This window comes from Drosophila sulfurigaster, chromosome 2L, assembly GCF_023558435.1.
Source record: "Drosophila sulfurigaster albostrigata strain 15112-1811.04 chromosome 2L, ASM2355843v2, whole genome shotgun sequence".
Taxonomy (NCBI): Eukaryota; Metazoa; Arthropoda; class Insecta; order Diptera; family Drosophilidae; genus Drosophila; species Drosophila sulfurigaster.
Genome location: NC_084881.1, coordinates 15,221,268 through 15,244,294, shown reverse-complemented (window position 1 = coordinate 15,244,294; position 23,027 = coordinate 15,221,268). Strand labels below are relative to the sequence as shown.

The following is a 23,027-nucleotide window of genomic DNA, read 5'->3' as shown; positions in this document are numbered from 1 at the left end:
TTGCCAAAATTGCTCTGCGGCAACACACACACAAATTACAGCTGCAACTAAAGATGGAACAGGAGACGCCTCCGTCTCAGAGTCTCCACCTTTTCCTTCGCCACCAACTAATGTCTGATGTTCTTTGGCAGGCCTCATGCAAGTTTCATGTGGCGCTACTTGCTACTCTTTCCAGCTTAGCGACACTTGCGACTGGTCAGCAATTTTGGCTTGTTTCGGTTTTTCGGAAGCAACTAAATTATTTATGAGACTACAACGCACAAAAACATTGAACTATCTGGGGAAAATAAATTTGCCCTTCCTTAACAGTGCAAAGCAGAATGAATAATAGATTGGCGTGCGTTTAACATGCTTATGTTAAGCTTAACATTGGTGTATTCCATACAATTTTATTTGTAGCACTTTTTTTTTTTTTAACTTTATATTTATATATTAAATATTCTTTCCATTTTTATTCTTCTTTTCTTTATTATTTTGAAAGGGAATTCAAATTGATTTATGATAAACAGAAGCTGAATTCAAAATTAAATTCAGAAATTTTTCACCTTAATTTTAGAACTTAAAGTGCTAAGAAAAAATATGATTAAAATGTATTTCTTGTTTTCTGTTAAAAAAAAAAAGTGTCAACTCTTGCGAGTGTTCACCGTATGTTTTCAGCTTAAGGGAAAGGGTATAAGGCAGGCGACATGCTGCGATACACAAATTGACTGTTTGTGACTGTTGCTGTTGCTGTCATTGTCAACATGGTCGACTGTCAAAATAATTAACGAATTGAAGTAACATGCCAACTTGTGGAACAGAGAAGGGGCAAGGGATAGGGGAGGAGGGGTAACGGACACCGCTGAGACACTGTGGGCCATCGTATTAGCGAGGTAATTGAACTGCAAATTATACAACAACACAATATTGTGTAGTAACTGTTTGTACATGTATGAATGTATGTATGTGTGTCTGGTGTTTGTGTGGTTATGTAATTAGCTGTCAGTGTTACAACAGTTGTCATCATTAGCTACACACACTGGCAAACATACAGTTAACTCTGCATACACTATTGCCGTCTTTTTTCTGACTAACCAAAAACACCGATATGAAACAGAAGCTAAAGAAAGAAAGGTACGCGAGGAAAGGAATAAAAGCAAACTGTGATACAGGTTTGGAAGGTGTTGAAACATGCTGTGGTTGCTGCGGTCAACAGCACAAGACAAAAGAGATAGATAACAAACACGACGAAAGAAACAGCAACTGGGATGTAAACATTTTGAAACCCTCAATTAAAGGGTATAAGGGCATGCACGTGGTTTTGAGACTTGGGCATGAATTGCATGCTACTCGAAGATTGCCGGTTAATGTTGCCTATTGCTGTCCTCTTCTTACCCACCCTACACTGCCAATTAAATGCAATGCAAGAAAACTACAAAGAAGAAGAAGAAGAAGAAGCAGTGTAAACTGCTGCTGTTATTGTTGCTGCCTGCTGTTGCTGTTTCGTGCCATGTGCTAATCAAAATTGTGGTTACAGCAGTTCAGGGATTACAACCAAACACAGTCGTGACTGACACAAAATTGTTGTCGCTTTAAGACACCAAAAAATGTTCACAACTTCTTCAAATTTAAATGCATTTAATTGACTTGGTAGCCAACAGTCTTAGAGCTGCCTCAATAAAAGCAGTTCCTCTACAACTGTAAGTCAAAGGGAAGATTTAAAGTGGCTTAATAACAGCAGTGTCATTGCAACTGTAGGCAAGCTTACAGCACTAACCATCAAGTCATACATCCAAAAGGTATCATTAAAAACAGTATTATTGCAACCCCAGTCGGGCCGTGCGCTGCGATTCGAAGTTCGAATTTTCGAATGAGCCGAAGAGGCTCTGGTGCAGTGTTGCCAACTCTTAGTGGTCTTTTATAGTAGTGAAGGCCAACAAAAATAGCCAAAAATAGCTACATTTCATCAAAAAAGTAAAAAGCAATTTCATTAGGAAGGCTTTCGACCAGGGCACTAACGATGAATGCTCTGAAGATAGCAACGATGGAATTGGACGACGGACAAGCGGTTGCGGCGCCATCCCGCATTGATAGTGATAATGTCCAGCTCCCGTCCAGAGCCACTTGAGAATTGCAACAGGCGAAAAAATAAAATTTACTGTTTATGTTTTTAATTTATGTAAAAAAAACCTGAAATAGTAAGAAAGGGCCATCTGAAGCAATGTTTTGTGAATAACTTCCACGTTTTTGATCCGATTGGCACACAGTGCAGTGCACAACCGGACTACGATTTATATTATGTCTAACAAGAATGGGGTCTTTTTCTCAAAAATTGCTCAAAATATTCAAATTTTCAAAATTTTGAGGGCGGAAAGGGCGGGGAAAAATTTTAATGGGCGTGTCGAATTTTGAAAGGTAAGTACCTATTGGTGTAAAAATTTTATAATACTAACTCCACAGGTGTCCGTAATTTTCAATATTTTCAGATTTTTGTGGGCGGTAGAGGTGTTACCACGCCTACTTTTCTGTGATACATTCCTTGGGAATACAAAGAATACAAAAAATTGCAGTAAAAAGTCTTTTATGGTTTACTAATATTAATAAGTAATATTAAATGCCGGCTAAAATGGAAAATGCCCCATAGTGCACCGCAGAAGGCAAGCACATAACTGAAGCATATAACTAATCAACGTACGGAACCTACGGGCATGAAGAAGACGCAGAAGAGAAGCGCCCTTGAGGACCGGTTGGGACGGTATGCAACTAGCAATCGTTAGCCTGCCAATGGAAGCTGCAGCATCCATACTGCAGAGTGGTAAACTTTGTGTAGGCTGGACGAGCTGTAGAGTGAAAGAGAGGCCGAATAGACCAGAAAGAAAGAGGTCTTACAAATGCTTGGAGTTTGTACATGTTGCCAAGTTCTGTAAGATCACGTCCGACCGCTATAGGTGTTGCGTAAGATGCGGGGTAGCTGGACATAAAGCGGCGTTATGCCAAAACGCTGCCAAATGCTTTATTTGTGCAGAGGCTGGCAAGGAAGATACTAAGCATCACGCAGGAAGCGGCGTCTGCACTCTCAAGGGTATCAGCGGGTGTAAAAATGACTCAAAGGCTTCTGCAGCTCAATCTAAACCATTGCGTAGCGGCCCAAGAGCTACTTAAGCAAGCGGTTCGGGAGCTAAAGGTGAACGTTGCATTATTGAGCGAGCGGTATAAAACGATACAGAGTCCAAGTTAAGTCGAAAACACAGACGGAAAGGCATTAATATGGGTATGTGGTGTTGAGCAGTCGCAGCTTACGGATGTGCGCTTATCACACCGTCGCAGTGAAGGAGATGGTACACGACTTAAGGGGAAGCCGCAAGTGGTCATTGCTGGCAGAATGGGGTCGCACCCGTACCCGCGCTTCCTAACAATGGCAACCAACACACTTTTACAAGCGCTGGCAGTGAATCTATTTTAAATATAGCATTCGCTAGATCTAAATTGCTAGATCAGCGCACTTGGCCATTAGCGATGCCTACACATCGAGTTACCATAGGGCGATCACAATAGACATGGGTCACATCGAGCCATCGCGTGCAAACTTAGCACACATCGGAAGACGCTTTAGCCCCGGAAACTTTCGCTGTATCCTTCGTAGTTCTAGCTTAGAGTGATGAAGCAGAGGAAATCGCCGAGCTACACATGCGCTCGAGGATATCGCAGACGCGCGAAGGCAATGCATAAGGTCGCGAAGGATCCTCCAACAATCAAAATGCAGGGCTGATTTTGAAGCAAGAAGGCATCCTGAGTAGTCAGCGATGAAGTCGAGAGGGACATCTGGGGAATGGCCTACAATATCACTGGCGGAGTTCCTCAAGGATCCATGATGGGCCCGCTACTATGGACATTGTGTACGATAGCATCTTGCGCATTGACGTTACAAATAGTGCAACCATTGTCGGCTTTGCAGACGTGACTGTAGTGTGACAGTCTAGCAATTGAGTGGCGCTGACCTACTTTATAGCGCAGCGATAGTCACAGTCAAGGATTGACTGTCGACAGTGGGGTTGCAATTAGCTGACCACAAGGCAGAAGCTGACGTGATAAGAAGGAATTTTATAGTGTTGAACCGAGCAATTAGGTATTAACTTTAAGGAAGACCTAGAGTATGCTGGGAAAAAAACTTCTGTCGTAGGACAGGCATTGAGTAGGATAAATTAAATACGTGCGTCCCTAACAAGGTCGTCGACTCCTACATCAGAATGTGGTCCAAGCAACAATTTTATAAAATACGAAATTCGGCTTCATCAACTACCACCTGTCGCAGATTTTAATCGGGGACGGTTGCTTTCGCAGCTATCTATATAGATTTGGACAGGTGTTTACGGTGCCACCTCGAAGGGTGTGCTGTTGCCGATATTCCAGAGAGTGATATGATAAGGATAAGATGACCCAAAATCACCCTCACAAACAAGATATACCCAGCAGGTAAGTTCAAGCCTGGCCCTGATTCTTTGATTATATTCATTTTCCCCTCTCCGTTGCCCCCCTAGAGACCATGCGATTACTCATACCGTAATAATTAATTGCTTTGTGATCCTGTTAGAGTGTGACTACACAATAATACAACCACTCACAAAGCTATAATTTTTTTATGCCCGCTACCCATAGAATAGAAGGGTATTATAACTTTGCGCCGGCAGGAAATGTATGAAACAGGTAGAAGGAGGCATATCGGACCCTATATTCTTGGTCAGCGTCAACAGCCGAAACGATCTAGCCATGTCCGTCTGTCCGTATGCAACACTGGATCTCAGAGACTATAAGAGATAGAGCTATAATTTGTTGTTTCAAATTGTTGCCACGCCCACTCCCGCCCATGCAAATCCATAAAATAACAAGCGTAATATTAAAGCTGGAGCTGCGGTGTATACAATAATAACAATAGTAGTTATGATTCCTGGAAATTTGGTTGCGATCGGATAAACATTGTGGAAGTTATTAAAGAAATACTTTCATATGAGCAAAAACGCCTACTTACTATGGGTCTTTATTGATTTGGCTGACAATCTGGTATATTGTGCCGTCTATGGTATATTTTGAATGTCGATATACCAAATATATCCTTTGGTATATTTTTAAAGTATTTTGTTGTATATCCGGTATATTTTGAAAATAATACCACAATATTTTGCTTTTATTCAAAATGGGTAGCGGGTATCTCACAGTCGAGCACACTCGACTGTAACTTTCTTACATGTTTTTTGTTTATTTTATGGTTCCCATATTCGTAATAGGTTTTTAAAATAAAACAAATTAATTTTTTATTCAAAACAAAAAATTTAATAAATTTAGTTCAATAACATGGGGTTTTCATAATAAGTCGTTTACATATAATGCATATTCATTCATAATATAACAAGATTAATTTTTATATTTGTACTCCATGATGTATTTTCAATGTATCAATATCAATAGAATATCAATATATTGAGTATAGTCGTTGATATATTTTTTGTCTTTATGAGATATATTAATTTGGTATATTCGAAAACTTTTATTTAAAATGTGACAAAGACTTATTCAGTTCTCGAAATATTCTAAAATCCTATTCCTATATACCTTTGAATTAATTTTTATACCCGCTACCCATAGGGTAGAAGGGTATTATAACTTTGTGCCGGCAGGAAATGTATGTAACAGGTAGAAGGAGGCATCTCCGACCCTATAAAGTATATATATTCTTGATCAGCGTCAACAGCCGAGACGATATAGCCATGTCCGTCTGTCCGTCTGTCCGTCTGTCCGTCTGTGTGTCTGTCCGTCCGTCCGTATGAACACCTAGATCTCAGAGACTATAAGAGATAGAGCTATAATTTTTTTTCGACAGCATTTGTTATGTTTGCACGCAGATCAAGTTTGTTTCAAATTTTTGCCACGCCCACTTCCGCCCCCGCAAATCAAAAAAATCGAATAACAAGCGTAATTTTGAAGCTAGAGTTGTCAATTTTGGTATATACTATAATTACTATAGTAGTTATGATCCCTGAAAATTTGGTTGCGATCAGATAAAAATTGTGGATGTTATTAAAGAAATACTTTTGTATGGGCAAAAACGCCTACTTACTAGGGGTCTGAGTTGCTTTGGCCGACAATCTGGTACATTGTGCCGTCTATGGTATATTTTGAATGGTGTGCTGTATCGATATACCAAACATACAATTTGGTATATTTTTAGTATTTTTTTTAGTATTTTCGGTATATTTTGAAAATAATACCGCAATATTTTGCCCTTATTAAAAATGGGTAGCTGGTATCCCACAGTCGAGCACACCCGACTGTAACTTTCTTACTTGTTTGTTTTGATTTACATTTCCTATAATTTTTCAAAATTATGTATATTGCACGTTTTTTTAAGTTTGCGGTAACAGAAGTAAATTTAATTTTTTAAAATTCTAGATTCTTGCAAAATTTAATACAGAAGGCAAAATCTTAAATCAACAACAAACGTTTTACAACAACTTTCAACACCATTCGCACTGCTACTTTTTTTAAATTCCCGATTCTATACGCTCCTAGTAATACATGACCTATACTGTGCACCAATAATAAACAAAGCAATTCGATATTTAGTTTTTTAGACTAATTTTAAGAAGTTCAAATTCAATTTTAATTTAAAATTATTTTGAAACAAGAAACCTAACGTATATTTTTATTAGAAAGGACATATTTTACAAGTGCTACATATCATTTTAGATATATCAAATTACTACTTGATGTCCAAAAGCTTTTATTTTCTTACATAGTAACTACCTTTGAAAGTATTTGAGGCATTCTTTCAATCTTTCAATATTTTCCCTTACGGGCAATTCTATCTACCTCTTAATCATATCCAGACAACGTCTATTTTTACTGCAAAAAAGAAAATATTCCATCAATTTAGTTGGCAATTGATAGTGGAAAAATTAATTCATTACTCTTTTGGCGCTTTGATAATTTTATAAAAACGTAGCATTTTAACAGCATTCATTAAAATTAAATGTACAATTATGTTAGTCTCAGCATTCGTCCAGGTTACTTCTTTTTGGGCTTCAATATGAAATTACCATCCTAAAAAAAGCCTCCCTGTTGCTGTTGTTGCTGATCACCAAAGCCTCCACCAAATCCACCAAAGCTTTCCTGCTGTTGTTGTTGTTGGCCTCCAAAGCCTCCAAAGCCACCTCCTTGTTGTTGCTGTTGCTGTTCTTCAAAGCCTCCACCAAATCCACCAAATCCAAACTGAGCCGATGCCACGGCGAACATGGCAATTGCGATTAAGATAACCAACTACAAAATGAAGTAAGTGCAAAAATTTATAACATAATAATAGATCCTACAATTTTAAGTTAAAATTAAATTAAATGTTAAAATTTTTAACATACCAGGAATTTCATGTTTAGTTTTTAAGCTTTAAGTTGTGTCAAACACAGAATCGTTTTTCAGACTGCTGTTTCTCACAGAGAGCCGTCTATTTATATGATTTTTGGGATCGTTATAAATTTCTCGGCGTAAACTCGTTCGATTCTGGCCTAGACACTTGACAGACATCCCCGAACCCAAACTCTGAATAATTATGGGGCCAGATAAGTGTGACCGGTTTTCCATGGTTCTTTCTGATTTTCGATCAGTCGACTACTGCGTGATTGACAATATAAATTGACAAAATAGAGTCAAATTTATTTACGCAGATAGTTCTGAAAAGTTTCAATTTAGATACAAATCCAAGGTTTATGCTGTTCCTCTACCCGTGAAGCACATAAAATAATATTTGTGAAGGAAATATAGGGCGCTGTTCTACTTACATAGGTATTCGATTCAAAACAATCTTGAAAATTAAGTACGGTTGTAACATATAATGAGATTTAACTTCAGATTATTGATATCGGCAGCTGTGAGCTTAGCTGTTGTGGGCATTCGTTGTTTGGAGAATGTTTTCGAGATAGTATTAAACTCCTTGTCAAGTAGCAGTTAAGTATTTAAACTACTTCTCCGACAACACAGATTATGTTTCGTCTAGCATTTCCAAATGGTGCACCTTCTGCAACACACGTGCATGCACCAATATAAACTCATCTTTGGACACAACGTTACCAGAAGTGACGCCAATGTCTTTGGCCAAAATATCGGGATTGCTTTGGCCTCCGGAGCATGTATCGACCTGCTAGCAGTTCCAGATCAAATGTGCGATGGAGACACGCATTACTTCGATCACATTAGGTGCGCTTACTCACAGACAAGTTCTGAGACTGCGGAACAGTCATCGGTGTTTTTTTCCGCACAGTTTGCTTGAGCTCGCGTATGAGATGATTCACATCAGTATTCATTTGAGAGAAGCGTACAACAGCTTAGATTCTTTGTCGATCCAAAGCTCTGAGCTATCTCTAGCAACCATTTAGCCGCAAGCAAGGCATTATCTTCCTTGCGAATCTCCCTTGCGGCCCTGTTAATATCCATAACCGTCCATAACTGGTCATTAGCCAGTACTGGGCATCGTTACTCAGTATTACCTGCAACAATCAATCTATAAAGAACAAAACAAATATAGCACACCCGACTGTAACTTTGTAACTTGTTTTAATTTTATTTTAGTGCGATTTTTTCCAAGTCGTTCACGTGGGCTATATTAATTTAAAATTTAATTTTAAAATTACTGCGTTGGACAGAAAAAAATTGTCTTCAGTGCTTGCAGTGGAAACCCTTAAAAGACTCTATAATCTTCAATATAAGAAAGAGTCATTTTGTTCCAAAAATTTCCGGGTATGTTGTTTACAGACATTCGTACATACATACATACATAGCTATAGTATGTGCCTCACAGCATTTGATGACTTGACTTTAAACCTCTTAGAACTGAGCTAAACACGAACCGCTACTCAGCCGTATAAAAGATAATTAACGAAAACCGTTTTGCATATTCAATATTCCATCGATTGTTTATCTAGAGAATCGATACTATTGGCAGTTGTTTCAAATGCAAATGAAATAAGCACAAAACACAACACAAAAACAAGCAAGTAAGAACGTTACAGTCGAGTGTGCTTGACTGTGAGATACCAGTTACCCATTTTGAATAATGCGTTTACAGACAGAAGAACATGGCTAGATCGTCTCGGCTGTTGACGCTGATCATAATATATATATATAACATAAGATATATATAATTTTTGGGGTCGGATATGCCTCTTTTTACCTGTTAAATACATTTCCTACCGGCACAAAGTTATAATACCCTTTTACCCTATGGGTAGCGGGTATAAAAATATACAATAAACACAGCTCTAATATTTCTGGATCAGGCAGAGAATCGGAGATGGCTCGTTTACGAGTGTTAAGGCCAAGTTGGATTTCGGGTTCGGTTAGTCGCAGGTGCGTTGTACAACGAATGAGATAATATGTATCAAGCAGAGAACGGCACGGGTATACACACTCAACCGGTGCACCGGTTACTCATGTGCCTTTTCGGTACACTTGCACTCATAAGTATGAGTAGCCAAAAATACACATACTCATCAGTACCGGTGTCTAAAAAGGCTTGTACTCATGAGTATAAGTCTATCGAAAGGCTTATTTATACTCATGAGTATGAGAATCAAGAAAGGCCCGACACTTATTGTGCAAGTGCCGAGGCATACTCGGCAATTTGCGATCGGTGATTCTATGCACTCGGGTAAAGCCGGTGCCGGTGGTAATGGGTAAGTGATCGCAACCAAATTTTCAGAAATCATATAATATATATCATATATACCAAAATTCGGAACTCTAGCTTTAAAATTACGCTTGTTATTCGATTTTTTTGATTTGCGGGGGCGGAAGTGGGCGTGGCAAAAATTTGAAACAAACTTGATCTGCGTGCAAACATAACAAATGCTGTCGAAAAAATTATATTATAGCTCTATCTCTTATAGTCTCTGAGATCCAGTGTTTCATACGGACAGACGGACATACGGACATGGCTATATCGTCTCGGCTGTTGACGCTGATCAAGAATATATATACTTTATAGGGTCGGAGATACCTCCTTCTACCTGTTACATACATTTCCTGCCGGCACAAAGTTATAATACCCTTCTACCCTATGGGTAGCGGGTATAAAAAAGCTGCTTACATTTGGTCAAAAAGCCAGAATTTCCGCTACCCGCTGTTTTCATATTTTTCCCGCAATCACACATCAAAAAAATCTAAATCTGACGGGAAAAAAGCGGAAATGACACCATTGCTCTGGTGTTCGAATCGCAGCGCTCGGCCCGACTGGGGTTGCAATAATACTGTTTTTACGAGGGCTCGTAATGATACCTTTTGGATGTATGACTTGACGCATCTATGTATTGTATGGTTAGTGCTTACAGCGGCAGGTTAGCAGCGACTTTGAGAGCACAATGTTTTCTCAACTGTATGTAGCTTATAACTGCAGTATTATTGCAACTGTAAGAAAGTGTTTATAGCAACTTAATGAAAGCAGTGATACTACAACTGTAGGAAGGTTTACAGCGATTTTATTACAACAGTAGGTTAGTTTACAGCGGCTTAATAACAGCAGAGGCTCTGCAACCGTAAGTTTTAATATCCATGTCAAAAATGTGACGGTCAATCGAACTCTTTATGAAACCACTGAATCTTAATAATTAATGTGTGCAAATGAATATGTGGGATACAAACTCCAACAACAATTAGCTTTCAATGTGCGTGTGTTGTGCTTTCTATTGACTTTCAAGAGTAGCTTTTGCTTGTAGTTGGCAACGTGTGTGCAATTTGCGGTTGCCTCCCCTCTTTTCCCACCCATGTAGCGCTGTCACAGCACGCAGCTCATCTCATGCTGACAGCCCAATTAAGTTGCGTTTGCGACGTCGACTGCGCCAATTTTGTACCTTACGTTGGGATCAAGTGCAGGCTGCGACATCAACATTAGTGTACTACGGTCGTTGGTCATTATCCAGTTTTCGACTCGTATTCCACCAATCCTCTCAATTCTCATTTCCATTAAGTATTCCGTTGCCTGGAACTGAGATGCATTCGTTTCGCGCACTGTGAATTATAGCATCGCGTTGCCAAGTGCAGTGGCTAAAGTAACAGAAGATGAACAATTATAAGCAGATGGGACTGCCAACTTGCTGCAGAGTGGCCGTCTAATTTCCGTTTATTTAAATTAGTTGCGATAAGCCATCAAATTTAATTGGCCTACCACTTAGCCAATGTCACACGCATACTCTCACACATACTCGCACCTGTTATGTGGTCGCACATTTGCATAGCTCACAATTAGGTTTCTCATTATCGCAGATAATATTCGCCGCATTTGCGATAAGCATACACACAACATACGCATACATACATGCATGTCAACTTAGAGTACGTGTATGTGTGTAATTGCCATTCATCTTTTCACATACACACATAGGCAGCGTAAGCTCGCAAATTGCATTGAGCTAAGCTTTAACGGTTTCAATTACTGTCCAGCGAAATCAACCACTTTCCTTCCTCCCTTCTCTATCCATAATTTCGACAAATGCTTTTGTGCAGAGAACAATATTTGTATATATGTATATGATGAACAATATAGCCCACATAAATGACCTCGATGCATAAATGCAAGATTTGGTCACATTTGCTGCATTTAAGAGGTTCAATTTAACCGATAAGATGCGGCCGCTTTGCAACTTTAGATGGCCTTTGGGTAATTGAGCACTGTCAAGTCTACAAAAGAAAACATGTGCGGGACCAAAAGCTGCTGCGTAAATCGCTCTCTCCAAAGAACTATTGTTGTCGCGCTCTTATGCATATGTTATACAAGAATGTCAAATGTGCTTGTCTAGTTTGTATTGACAGCTCGTACGATCAACGCGTCTTTTTTCTGTGGTAAAAAGTTCACAAAAAAATGTTTTGATAACACGTTCCAAAATAAAAACAGCAACGAGAAGTGTTGATTAATTAATCGAATTACAATCACAATGCAGTGCAATTAAAACGTCAGCACTGCAGCGCAGCTGGCTTCATTTTTTTTGGTCATGAAACTTCATTTTGGAGTGAGTGAGACAGCGCAATCAATAGCACTCTGTGGGTGCCGTGTGTGTGTGTTTGTGTGTGTGTACAGCTCAAATTGTAATTAATGATGCAAGACAGACGTCGAAGCCGGGTCTTTTCAACCGCAGTCGGAAGCGCCGCAGCAGCAGCAGCAGCTACCGAAATCTCAGTGCTGAGCTTCAGCAAAGCCTTAAGTGTGAGAGTGCGAAGGAGAGCGAGTGAGTGAAGGTAGGCACTGACAGAACGGTGTTGCTGTTTCAGTTTGTTTGCTTTAATCATCGACGCGTCGCGCGTTTAAAAGACAACACAAAAAAAAAGAAAAACGAAAGTAAAAGCAAAAAAACGCGTTGTTTGGGCTCTCGTGCGTTTCGCGTAAATAAATGAAAAGTTCGTTTAATTCTCGGCGATTCTTTATATTGCGTGCACACAAGAAGTCGAAGACTGAGGAGAGTGGTGGATTGGAGGGACGGTGCTGCGATGGGGTATCGTTTACTTTGGAAATGAAAAATTATGATTACATCAACAATAATCGAAATGCGCTTGTAAGCTTCGCATTCTGCTTCCTTGCTTCCTTCATTCCTTGTCCGTCGTCTGCTCGCTCTGTGTGTGTTCATGGTTATTCCGTTTTCTTTTTATACCCGTTACTAAGTGGCATGTAGCGCATTATAAGTTGGTGTCGATTCAAAATTTGAAAAGTTATTTATAGTTGCTTTGCTGGGCTACCGGGTATTTAATAGTCTGACACATTGGACGGCACTTTTCTTACTTGTTCCGTTCTGTTTTTGGCTCTTCCGCTGCTATCTTTTGCTGTTGGTTGCTGCGCCGACGTCTCTGTCGGCGTCGTTTTTTGCTGTTCGCGTTTTTGGCAATTTTTCTTCGTTGCTTTCGTTGGGTTCGCGTTGCTGACTTGCAATGCTTCTCATGCGTGCAATGGCAGCTTGGCCTGGGTAGCACCTCTCTCCCTTTTTCTCACTCCCCACACTGTGGGCACAGTGTGCAGTTTTTGTGTGCAAATGTAAACAGAAAAATGTTATGTTAACGAACTAGTTGTTATTCTGTTAGATAAAAGAATTGCTGCTTTGTGTTAATATTGTGTAATAATAACATCTGTATAATCGGAAGTGTAAATAATTTGTTTGTAGTGCGTAAGTAAAGAAAGCGGAAATACGGTATTAATATAATATAGCCTGCAATAATAAATAATGCTTAAATAGGTAACATAAAATAATATAATCAAAGGCGATCAAAATTGAATTGGAAATATATCCAAGGTGAGTTTTAAAAAGCATTTTTTAAAATTTATACTTGTTTTTATTTTGTTTTTATTTTGTTTTACTTCGATTATTATTATTTCTTAAAATTCTCTTAAATTAATTGAGCTTGACGTATATAAAATTCTCATTAGCATTGATCTCCATTTCTTTTATTAATTAATGCCACATAAAGTCATTATTTGATCCATTGTGCATATTAAAGGATGATTTTGATGGGTTGCAGGGGCAATAGGGGAAGTAGTGTAAACGTTCAATATTTGTGCTCAAAGTGAAAATACAATGCAAAGGCAGCGGTAGAGCCCAAGAAGCGTTCAGCCAAAAATATTTCAATGCAAAATCGAAAATATATAGTACACGAGACACAACACGTTTCTTCTCACTCTCCCCCTTTGCACGGTTATTATCTCCATTGTCTCCCATGCCGCTGTTGCTGCTTCGCCATGCATAAATCAGCGTCGTCTGGAGCGACAATTCCCAAGCAGCAGACGACGACGTCGACACAAAACACAACATTCTTTTTTCTCCATTTATTTTTTTTTTTGGTTTTTTGGTTTTTTTACGCTGCGTCCGTAGACACTGCAGAACCTCCAACATCTGCTGCCCCCGCTCGCAGTTGGGGACACTTCCATCCTCATCCATCCTCTTCGCCCACCTCCCCTTGCACACTCTTCTAGCCCTTCCAGTGCATTTGGCATTATGCTTTGCGTATTGTCGCTTTATGAAGTCATCTTGGCGGAACGCTCCAAAAATTTATGACCAACTACACTTTATTTCTGTCACTTTTTGGCCAACTCGAAGATATGCAGTGACAGTTTTTGGCATCTTCTGCTTATGCTACTCCTCCTCCTACTGCTGTTAACTGCCACAAAATGTTGTAAGCTGAAAATTTTGTGCAGAACGCTAGATAAGCTGTAGCATAATCGCTTTACACAATTATCTGTCACTAAGTATTATACAGTATTAGGTTGCTTTATAAAAATTAAGTTTTGTATTTAAAATGGCTAACAAACTGGCAACTCTATTTGTAACAAAAAGATTATTTTAATATCGCAGATATAAAAATTTGGCAATTTTAAAATTCACTTGCTTCAATATTGCTTTGAAAAATATGCAGCTTTATTTTCAGTTGGAAGTCGACTTGCGATTTTATTTAAAGTTGATTTTTCCATTTGAAAATAGAAATGTTTTCAATAAAATGCAAGATAAACTTAATACAATAGAAATCGTATATGTATTTTAAAGCTATTCTTAAAGCAAATCCACTGTGGCCAGGTGGAGATTGAAATTATTTCAGGGTCGTTACATGGAGTCAGACTATAGAGAGGGTCTTTTGCTTGAGGTCCAACAATGCGTTGCAAATGTGGCGACCATTTTCATAGCATACTTTAGCGGGCAGCGAGGCATTTTGAAGCACTTGCAGCAATTGTCAGGCCAATTACGGGCCGCAATTATGTCATATGAGGACATAAAAGCGGATCGCATATACACGGAATGCCTTTTATGAGTGTTTGTTTGTGACTGCGTGTGCGAGTGAATGTGTGTGTATGTATGACTGTGTACAGCAAACGACCCTTTAACCATAAAACTCTTAGCTGGGGATTTAAGGCAGACCCTCGATTTCGTCAGGGGATTTCGTGGCCAAGATGCGTCTGTCTCGACCTGAGACACACGAGAGATGAGCTCGAGAGGGTAGAGAGCTGTGACACAGAGTACAGAGAACTGGCCCGAAAGTTATCAGCCTGTTAATTGCTTAACTTTTTCACTTCAACTTTTTCCGGGGCAAGAAACAGAACCTGAAATGTGGGCGAGGAAATAAGAGTGAAGTTGGAGCCGAAAGCGGCCGAAAGATAAAAACCAAAAAGCGCAAAAACAAAAAAACAAGAGGAATAAAAACGTCAAAAGAGAAAGCCATGCAAATATGCCTCACTGAGTTTCTGGCCGAGACAGAGGACAACGACGATGAAGCAGAAACTGAAGCAGAAGCTGAAGTTGTGGCTGAGGGGTCGAGGCCAATGGGTCGGTCATAAAGTGTTTGCAGTTTTATTTTTCTTCGTTTGGCCTTTCAAATTTAAATGACAAATGGAGGCGACAGCAGTCAGAAGGCGCAACTGCAAGTGTCCTCTGCTTGTCCTGCAACTCTTTGACCCTTTGCCCTGACATTTTGCTTATCTCGCGTACATGTCATAACAGAGTCAAGTCCAACAAAAACCAAAAACGAAAAAAAAATGAACGAAAGAATGATAATGCTTATAAGGGAAGTTGCCAAACTTTGGCCTCTAATCTTGACAGGCACCTAAGTAGCCTCTGCTACTACTTTTCCCTTTCTCTTTCTCTTTCCTTCCCCCTTCCCCATTCCCATTTGCTCTGATCTGTATAATTACGGTTCTACGACAGCGACAGAAGCAGACAAACTCTGCTCCCAAAAAAAAGGGAAAGAAAGTAAAAGGGAACTTAAAAAATCAATGCGGCACACTAAACTCTCATTACTCATATGGAACATACCGAATTGAGGTCGTGGTCCTGGTGTTCCTGCAGCTCCTGGCTTAGCTCAGCTGCGATAGGTCAGGTAAGGTGAGATGGCGGCCATAAAAACCACATTAAAAGCATTTAAAAGTTGGCTAATCGGTAGCGGGCCACCGGCAAAGTTGGCTTAATGTTTTATGGCCCTAACCGTTGCTTCGCGTTTTTTTTTTATTGGCCCTTTGCAAATTGATTAAAAGATCAATGATTATATGCCTTTTAATGGCTCATTGCATTTAATTTAATTCTTTTTCTTTAGTTACCAAACTGCGATTTAACAGTTCGTAATATCGTACTGCGTCGTTGTTCAGTCGTTTTCACTTTATACTTATTTAATTGAGATTGCACAAAATTGTGTGAGAAATTCAAGTGGCAAATTACTTTAAGTTGACTTCTAAATGAACTCTCTCAAATTACTTGCAAACACATAATAATTAATGTTTTCTAGCTTCACTAAATGACAGCTTCAGTGACATTAAAAAATAAGAAAATACATAAAAATCTGCTGATTAATGAAAAGAGCAGAAGGGATGATTTCATTGAAGTGGCCCTGAATATTATTTCATGGCTGATAGGCAGTCTAAGCCGCATTCGCATTCACATTCGCATTCGCTTTGGCATTCACAACTCTGGCTACTGTCAAATGTCAAGTGTAGCAACTTCTTATGAATCAGCAGTCTATGCCGCAGTGAAGCAGATACACAGAGGCGTCAACCTCATACTCCATTAACATTATCCAGTCCTCGAGTTGAGTCGAGTTTGGGGTTAAGCAAGTTGGAAAAGTTTTAAGTCGAGTTTTTTGCGCAGATTGATGCAGTGTATGGGAGTGTATTCATTTCATGGCAAAGCACTTGAGGCAATCCCAACCGCAATGGGGCATACTTCATTTATAAATTACGCAAGCATTAAATGCGCAGATAGAACCATTCAATGTGCGGCTGCAGCATCCTCCCCCCATCTCCCCCCATCTCTCCTAGTCAGCAATTGATGCGCCACATAAATCTTCAAGTATGTGAGTGCCTGCCGACCTGTTCAGGACTGCTATTTATCATTTAAGGCCAGGACAGACAGCTCTCGTCAGATAGACAGACAGTCAGACAGACGCATAGACTGTAGAGAGGCACTCGAATAGACAGTTAGTCAGGCAGTCAGTCGGAGAGTCAATCATTCAGTCAGTTGAGCTATTGCAATTTTGTTACAATTTTTCTTCTTTGAGCGCCGCTGGGCACTTCTACGTTTTTTTTATGCGCGAGGGTCGTTTATACAATTGATTGTAGATAACAATAATAATTATGATTTGCCACTTAGCGAAGCTGTTTATTTTTTGTGTATTCCCAAGATTTTAATTTATGATTGCGATTGACTAACTGCTAATGTGAAATGTATTTATAAAGCTAAAGAGATTAAAACTGTTCAGATTATAATATTTTTATTGTGATTTTACAATTGCTAGAATAACTTTCTTTGTAAACTAAAGTTAAAGCAATTTACACATTAAAGTAATTATATCTCCTTAAAGTTATTGAATTGAAGGTGCAGACGTATAAATTGTAAATAAATTAGAAATGAAATATTATAAATTTATAATTGTATAATCTAGTTATTTGTCGATTGACCCGCGTGTCATGAATACTTTGGAAAAGGATTGCTCACAATGACGGCAGGTGTTCATTTTGAAGATGGTGCGAGTAAAGAGTCCAGTTGCATGAGGGGTGTTTTGTGATTTTAATGCCGATTGGCAGACAGGCGGCATAATGCCCAAGGAGCCTGGAGCCTGGAATCTGCACAGTTATCCCTCTGTGTGTGTGTGTTTGTATGTGTGCTGCGTTATCCTGGGCAGGACTCGTAATGGACTTGGCACTTTGCAACTTGGCCATTGAAAATGTGTGTGTAAGTAGTTTAAATCGCATTCGCCACGACTGCGCTGCTGCACTAGGATGGGGACACATTCACAGCCTGATGCTTACACTTGAATAAATACCAGTTGGATGAAGAAGCAGCAGCAGCAGCAACAGAGCCGGATGATGATGACGGCATCGCACACTTCTTCTCCTTCTCAGCGCTGTTGTTGTTGTCGTTGTTGTCGTTGTCCTTGTAGTCGTCATCATTGCGATTGCAAATAAATAAGAATAAGAAAGCGCTGCAAGGATGATGCTGACAACGTGCAACGAGTACAACGAGTGGAGGAGAACAAAGTTGCCAGTAGCCAGGTGGAGGAGGAGGAGGAGGGAACAACTCACTGAGGGATTGGGATACGAATGGTTTTTAAGTTTCTTGTTACAAAATTGCAGGAGCAAGCGAAAGCTGGAACTTTTGTGTGAAAAGTGCAAAAATGAAGTGCAGATGCTTATCAAGAACTATCCCACGGGAAAGCGAATGCGGATTTCACAGAATCACCCGTTGTACTGTGATTGAAGCGACACCTGCTATCAACGGACAGGTGTCAAAAAGATAGAAAGGAAGCGAGTGGAAAAAAGAGAGAGGGGGAGTGAGAGAGGGAGACAAATGCTCGCAGATTTACACACTGCACTGCGCTTCATTATTGCCTGCTTCTCGTTCTCTTCGTCGGTCGTGTTTGCGATTATATTGCGTGTTACGTTACGTAACGCTTAACGCTTAACGTAAACGTAATCCACAGTCAGCGAGCAGAAGGAGAGTGAGACCCGGAAAAGACTCGCTCATAATCAAGTGTCTCGTCTAGTTGTGTGTTTGTGTGTTTTTCTGATGTATGACTGTCATTTTTACCTGTATGCGATAAGCTCGCCTAACAAGCGTTGCGTTTAACAAGCGAGTTACTTACATTTGGCATATTAAAACTCGTTAGCTCGCATCCTCAGCTAAATCTGTGTATACCCTAAAAAATGTGTGGGAATGAAGAGCATTGAGCATGTTATTGTTTAGAACTAAACTTGTTTCAATAATATCATTTTCAACACGCCGCTTGCAATCATTCATGCGTATTTTATTTCCTTATTTACTCGAAATTCGATATGCGACTGTGAACCAATGAAAACTCACAAATTCAACAATTTTTGGTTTAATTAAAATTGTTTTCTAGAACATAATAAAAGGAAATAGGGGAAAAAATCACAAACAAACATTGTATTTGAATTGTTGCATTGTATGCCTTGAAAAAGCTGACTAGTTATTCTGCATGCCAGACTCTTTTATTTCTCGGATAAAAATGTATTTGATTTTTTTACGAAATTTTATTTGCTGGTATTTACAAAAGTAAATTACGTTTTATTGCACACAATTCCAAACAAAAACTAAATAAATGGAATATGAACAAGTGTGTGCTTTAAACAAGAGGTGCTTCAATCGCAAAAATTGTGCATCAATCAAGGGGATAATCTATGGGCTTAGTTTGAGCTAGAGAGATGAGAAGCTAAAAATACTGTTTATTAGAAAATCCATTCTGTTAAAGATTTTCAATTTTATTTTGTTTGCATGTAGAGAATGTAGCAAGTCGATCAGTTATTATGGCTAAAATTCTGTTTATTAGTATTGAAAATCATTTTTATACCCGCTATTCATAGATATTATAACTTCCTACGGATGTTAGTGGCTTTGGCTGACAATCTGGTATATTTAGAATCTAGTACTATATAAATATATCATATATAACCTTTGGTTATACATATATTTTTTTAAAAAGTATTTTTGTGGTATATTAATTTGGTATTTTCCAAAACTAATACCGCACTGTTCATTAAAAATACGTGGCGGGTATTTCACAAACTAAACTTAATTTTAATTTTTTTTTTTCTTTTTTCATTTCATTTCATTTTGATTTTAATTTGTTTATAGAGAATATCGCAAGTCGATCAGTTGTTTTGGCATTCAGTTAGCTGTGCAAAAGTTTTGCCAAAGCAAAAATGCTGCTAAATGGTTTATGCACACATGGAAAATTAAGAAAAAATGAGGAAAATAAATATGCAAAAAAAAAATAAATAAAAAAACAAAAACATTCATGGGTGGGAGAAAATTAATGTAACATGTAATGATTGCAAAAGTTACGAGTATAAAACGTAAATTAAGTTCAACGAATGAAGAGCTACGACTGAGCGAGCGAACAGTACACTACAGTAAAGTATAGTAAATAGAAAACGCGAATGTAATGTAATGAAAATGCTTGAATTTCCCATGTGCTGCTGTGGGCATTAAAACCCAGTCCACAGTTCCACAGTTGGTTCCATAGTGAGTAGCGTTTCCCTGGGAAGCAGCTTCTCATGTTTGTTTGCAATGTTGTTTTGCAACTTTTATGCAGAAAGCAGCAGTAAAGCCATAAGAAGAGGCAAGGACGAGCCTGAAGGACGAGAAAGAAATGAAACAAGCAGCAACTGTTTGCAAAACTATGAAATTAACTGCTTATTAAGGCAAAGGGACGGGTGGGCAGGGACGATGGGAACAGGGAGAAGGGAGAAGGGGCAGTGGCAGGGGCAGGGGCAACTTGTGGTTGTACATCTGTGAGTTACGAGGTTGCGACTACTTCAAGTCGTCAAGTGAAAGTTTTACCAAATGGCATGGAAAATGTTTCGAGAGATATGAGAACCGGCATCATTAATTATTTTGCTCATTAGTGTTGCAATGTGCGTGCCTCTGTATGGGTGTAAGCGTACATCTGTATGCGTGCGTGTGTATTTCTGCTTGTCAGCATCACAAAGAAAATGCCAAGGGGCAACAACAACAGCTTAGCTTCAAAATGACACTAATATGCTTGCAATACTAACAGAAACTCGATATACCATAAATTGCAAGCCCTAAAAAACCCAGACAACTTTATGCTTTATAATGTCGATAATGCAAAAGTGATCTGCAATGTGCAATTAAAATGAAAATATGTTTTAGGTTTTTGTTTGGCTTTAATTTGAAACTTAGATGTGGAAATTGCCAATCAGAAAAATGATACAAAAATAGTTTTGCTTTAGTAAAGTTGTTTTTAATTAATAGTAGAAATAGTTGCGAGTTGAACATAAGGTTTTCATAAAAAGAATCAAATATCAATTTAAAGGATGCAATTATATGCAATACATGAAACACTTAGAGAAAATTAACTTCAATTATATATATTTGTGTGCAATTAACATAGCTTGCTTGTACAAATAAATAAAGACAATGCAATTATCGACATTATTCTTACATACAATTAACGTAGCATACCTCGAAGGTTATTATAAACTATATATATTCTTGACCAGCGTCAACAGCCAAGACGAAATAGTCATGTCTGTCTGTCCGTATTGAACACTGGTTCTCAAAGACTATAAGAGATAGAACTATAATATTTTCATTCCTGAGAATTTCATTGCAACCGGATAAAAATTAAATAAGTTATTTACGTCTACTGCAATCGGGCGTTAGCTGATATATAATAGATATTTTGACTTCATGATATATTTTGAATATAAAACTCCATAAATATACTAAATATGACCTTTGGAATGCTTAATTACATTTGCCGTATATTATTTGATATTTTTACCGCAAAAGTATTAAAAGCGGTACCGGTATCTCACAGTCGAGCACACAGTCGACTGTAGCTTTCTTACTTATTTTTACTGATTCACTTCATCTTTCATTGCTCACTTTTAATTTCTCCGCTTTGTATGATACTTTTGTTTTGACCCACTTTATCAAACCTAAATAGACAAATTCTCTTTAATTTTGAAGTCTGCTATAACCGAACATATTCTTAATATTCAACGTCGTGATCGATGTGCATAAAGCACTTTCAATTTATGTGAATGTGCAACGGAAGTAATGCGTGTCAAATGCAGCAAAAGCGGCAAAAATTGCTAAGCGATTGAGAGATGGAAAATAAGGACACAGAAGAACGACATGTTGAAAGATATTGACATATTTGAGTTGAAACTAACTGCAACTTAAACTGCAGCTGCAACTGCTCCAACATGGCTTCAACCTCAGCTTCATCATCAACTTTTGCCTTCAGCTTCATCGGCATTCTCCTGTGCATATACTTTTCTTCTACTTCCACCGCGTCTTCGTTTTCGTCTTCATCTGCATCTTCAGCGTCGTCACGTCGCATGGGGAAAAAATTGCGTTCAAAGTCAAATCTACACAATGGCTGGAAATGGGTTGAAATGTGTGCTTAAACATTTTATTTATCACGCAAAATGCTCGCAATGCTTGCCATCTATCTTATCCATACGTTCTCTGAGTGTGCTACAGCAAAGGGGTGTGTGTTTGTGTGTGTGTGTGTGTTTGTGTCACTCTTGTTGTTGCTCAGCAGCCAAAAAGCATGCAATCGTGTTTTTGATACCCTCTATGCATGTGATATGTAACCAAGGGAATTCAAAGATCTTTTGATAAAAATAACAAATTTATAGACAATTTGTAAATAAATTATTTTTCTACACAAAATGTTTCTTGTCAATTTTGTAAATATTTTAAAATAAAAAGTTGACTTTGTTATGTATTTATCATATAAACTTCAATTTCATGTCTTAAGTAATAACATTAAAGCTAAATGAAAACTTCTCAAAGCTCTTAAAAGAATACTGATTTGTACTATTTGATTTCTAAGTTTAGTAAATTAAATTCAGTAATTTAATGAAATATGAAAAATTGTATATAATTGAATTAGAAATTAAATAAATTCACAGGGCATCTTCTAGTTACACTCGCTGCTCAATATTTGTAAGCATTCTCGTTGTTTTTCCCTTGCTGGTCGCAAAATATGTATGCAGACAGCGCGCATTGAAAGTTTTCAATGATTTTCGAGTCGCATTTATCGCAATTGTCTGCTTTTTTACACTCTACAAGATATGCACTGCAAAATGGTTTGTTGTTGCAGTTGCAGTTGTAGTTGTTGTGCCATTTGCTGTTGAAGGGCGTAATGGAAAGTACTCAAAAGTAAAGCAAGTTTTGAAGTGTGGCCAAAGATTCATCAGTTTACAGCAGATTTAAAGTTAAAGCAAAGTACTCAATGATACTTAGATATAATAGCTTTAAGTGCATTAAATCATTTGGTCGGTAAATTGATTTATTTTGCCCGATGCAAGGTCTAAGTCAATGTAACTGGGCCAAGCTTGCCACACACATACACATACACACACACTCACACACAGTGAATGGCTGCAGGCCATTCTCAACACTTGCAACATGTTGTGCGTGCCTTTTTAATTAACATAAAAATCTAATTTGCAGCACTTTTGACTTGTGTATGCGTATGTGTTGGGGGCGTGCGTG

The 23,027-nt window shown here is 38.5% G+C and overlaps 1 protein-coding gene and 1 long non-coding RNA gene across 2 annotated transcripts in view; one reads left to right on the top strand and one right to left on the bottom strand.

Moving 5' to 3' along the window:
- The first annotated feature begins 628 nt into the window (after window positions 1-628).
- LOC133850742 (uncharacterized) overlaps window positions 629-23,027 on the top strand; it is an 86,370-nt gene continuing 63,971 nt past the window's right edge. Inside the window, exon 1 of the long non-coding RNA XR_009895691.1 lies at window positions 629-872. This is a non-coding gene — a long non-coding RNA (uncharacterized LOC133850742). The remainder of the gene's footprint in view (window positions 873-23,027) is intronic.
- Window positions 6,925-7,520, bottom strand: LOC133834919 (heterogeneous nuclear ribonucleoprotein A1-like). Its single transcript, XM_062264699.1, has 2 exons — window positions 7,386-7,520; window positions 6,925-7,290 (listed from the first exon to the last, which is right to left on the bottom strand). The coding sequence occupies exons 1-2, from the start codon at window positions 7,395-7,397 to the stop codon at window positions 7,075-7,077; spliced, it is 228 nt and encodes a 75-aa protein (XP_062120683.1). The 5' UTR covers window positions 7,398-7,520; the 3' UTR covers window positions 6,925-7,074.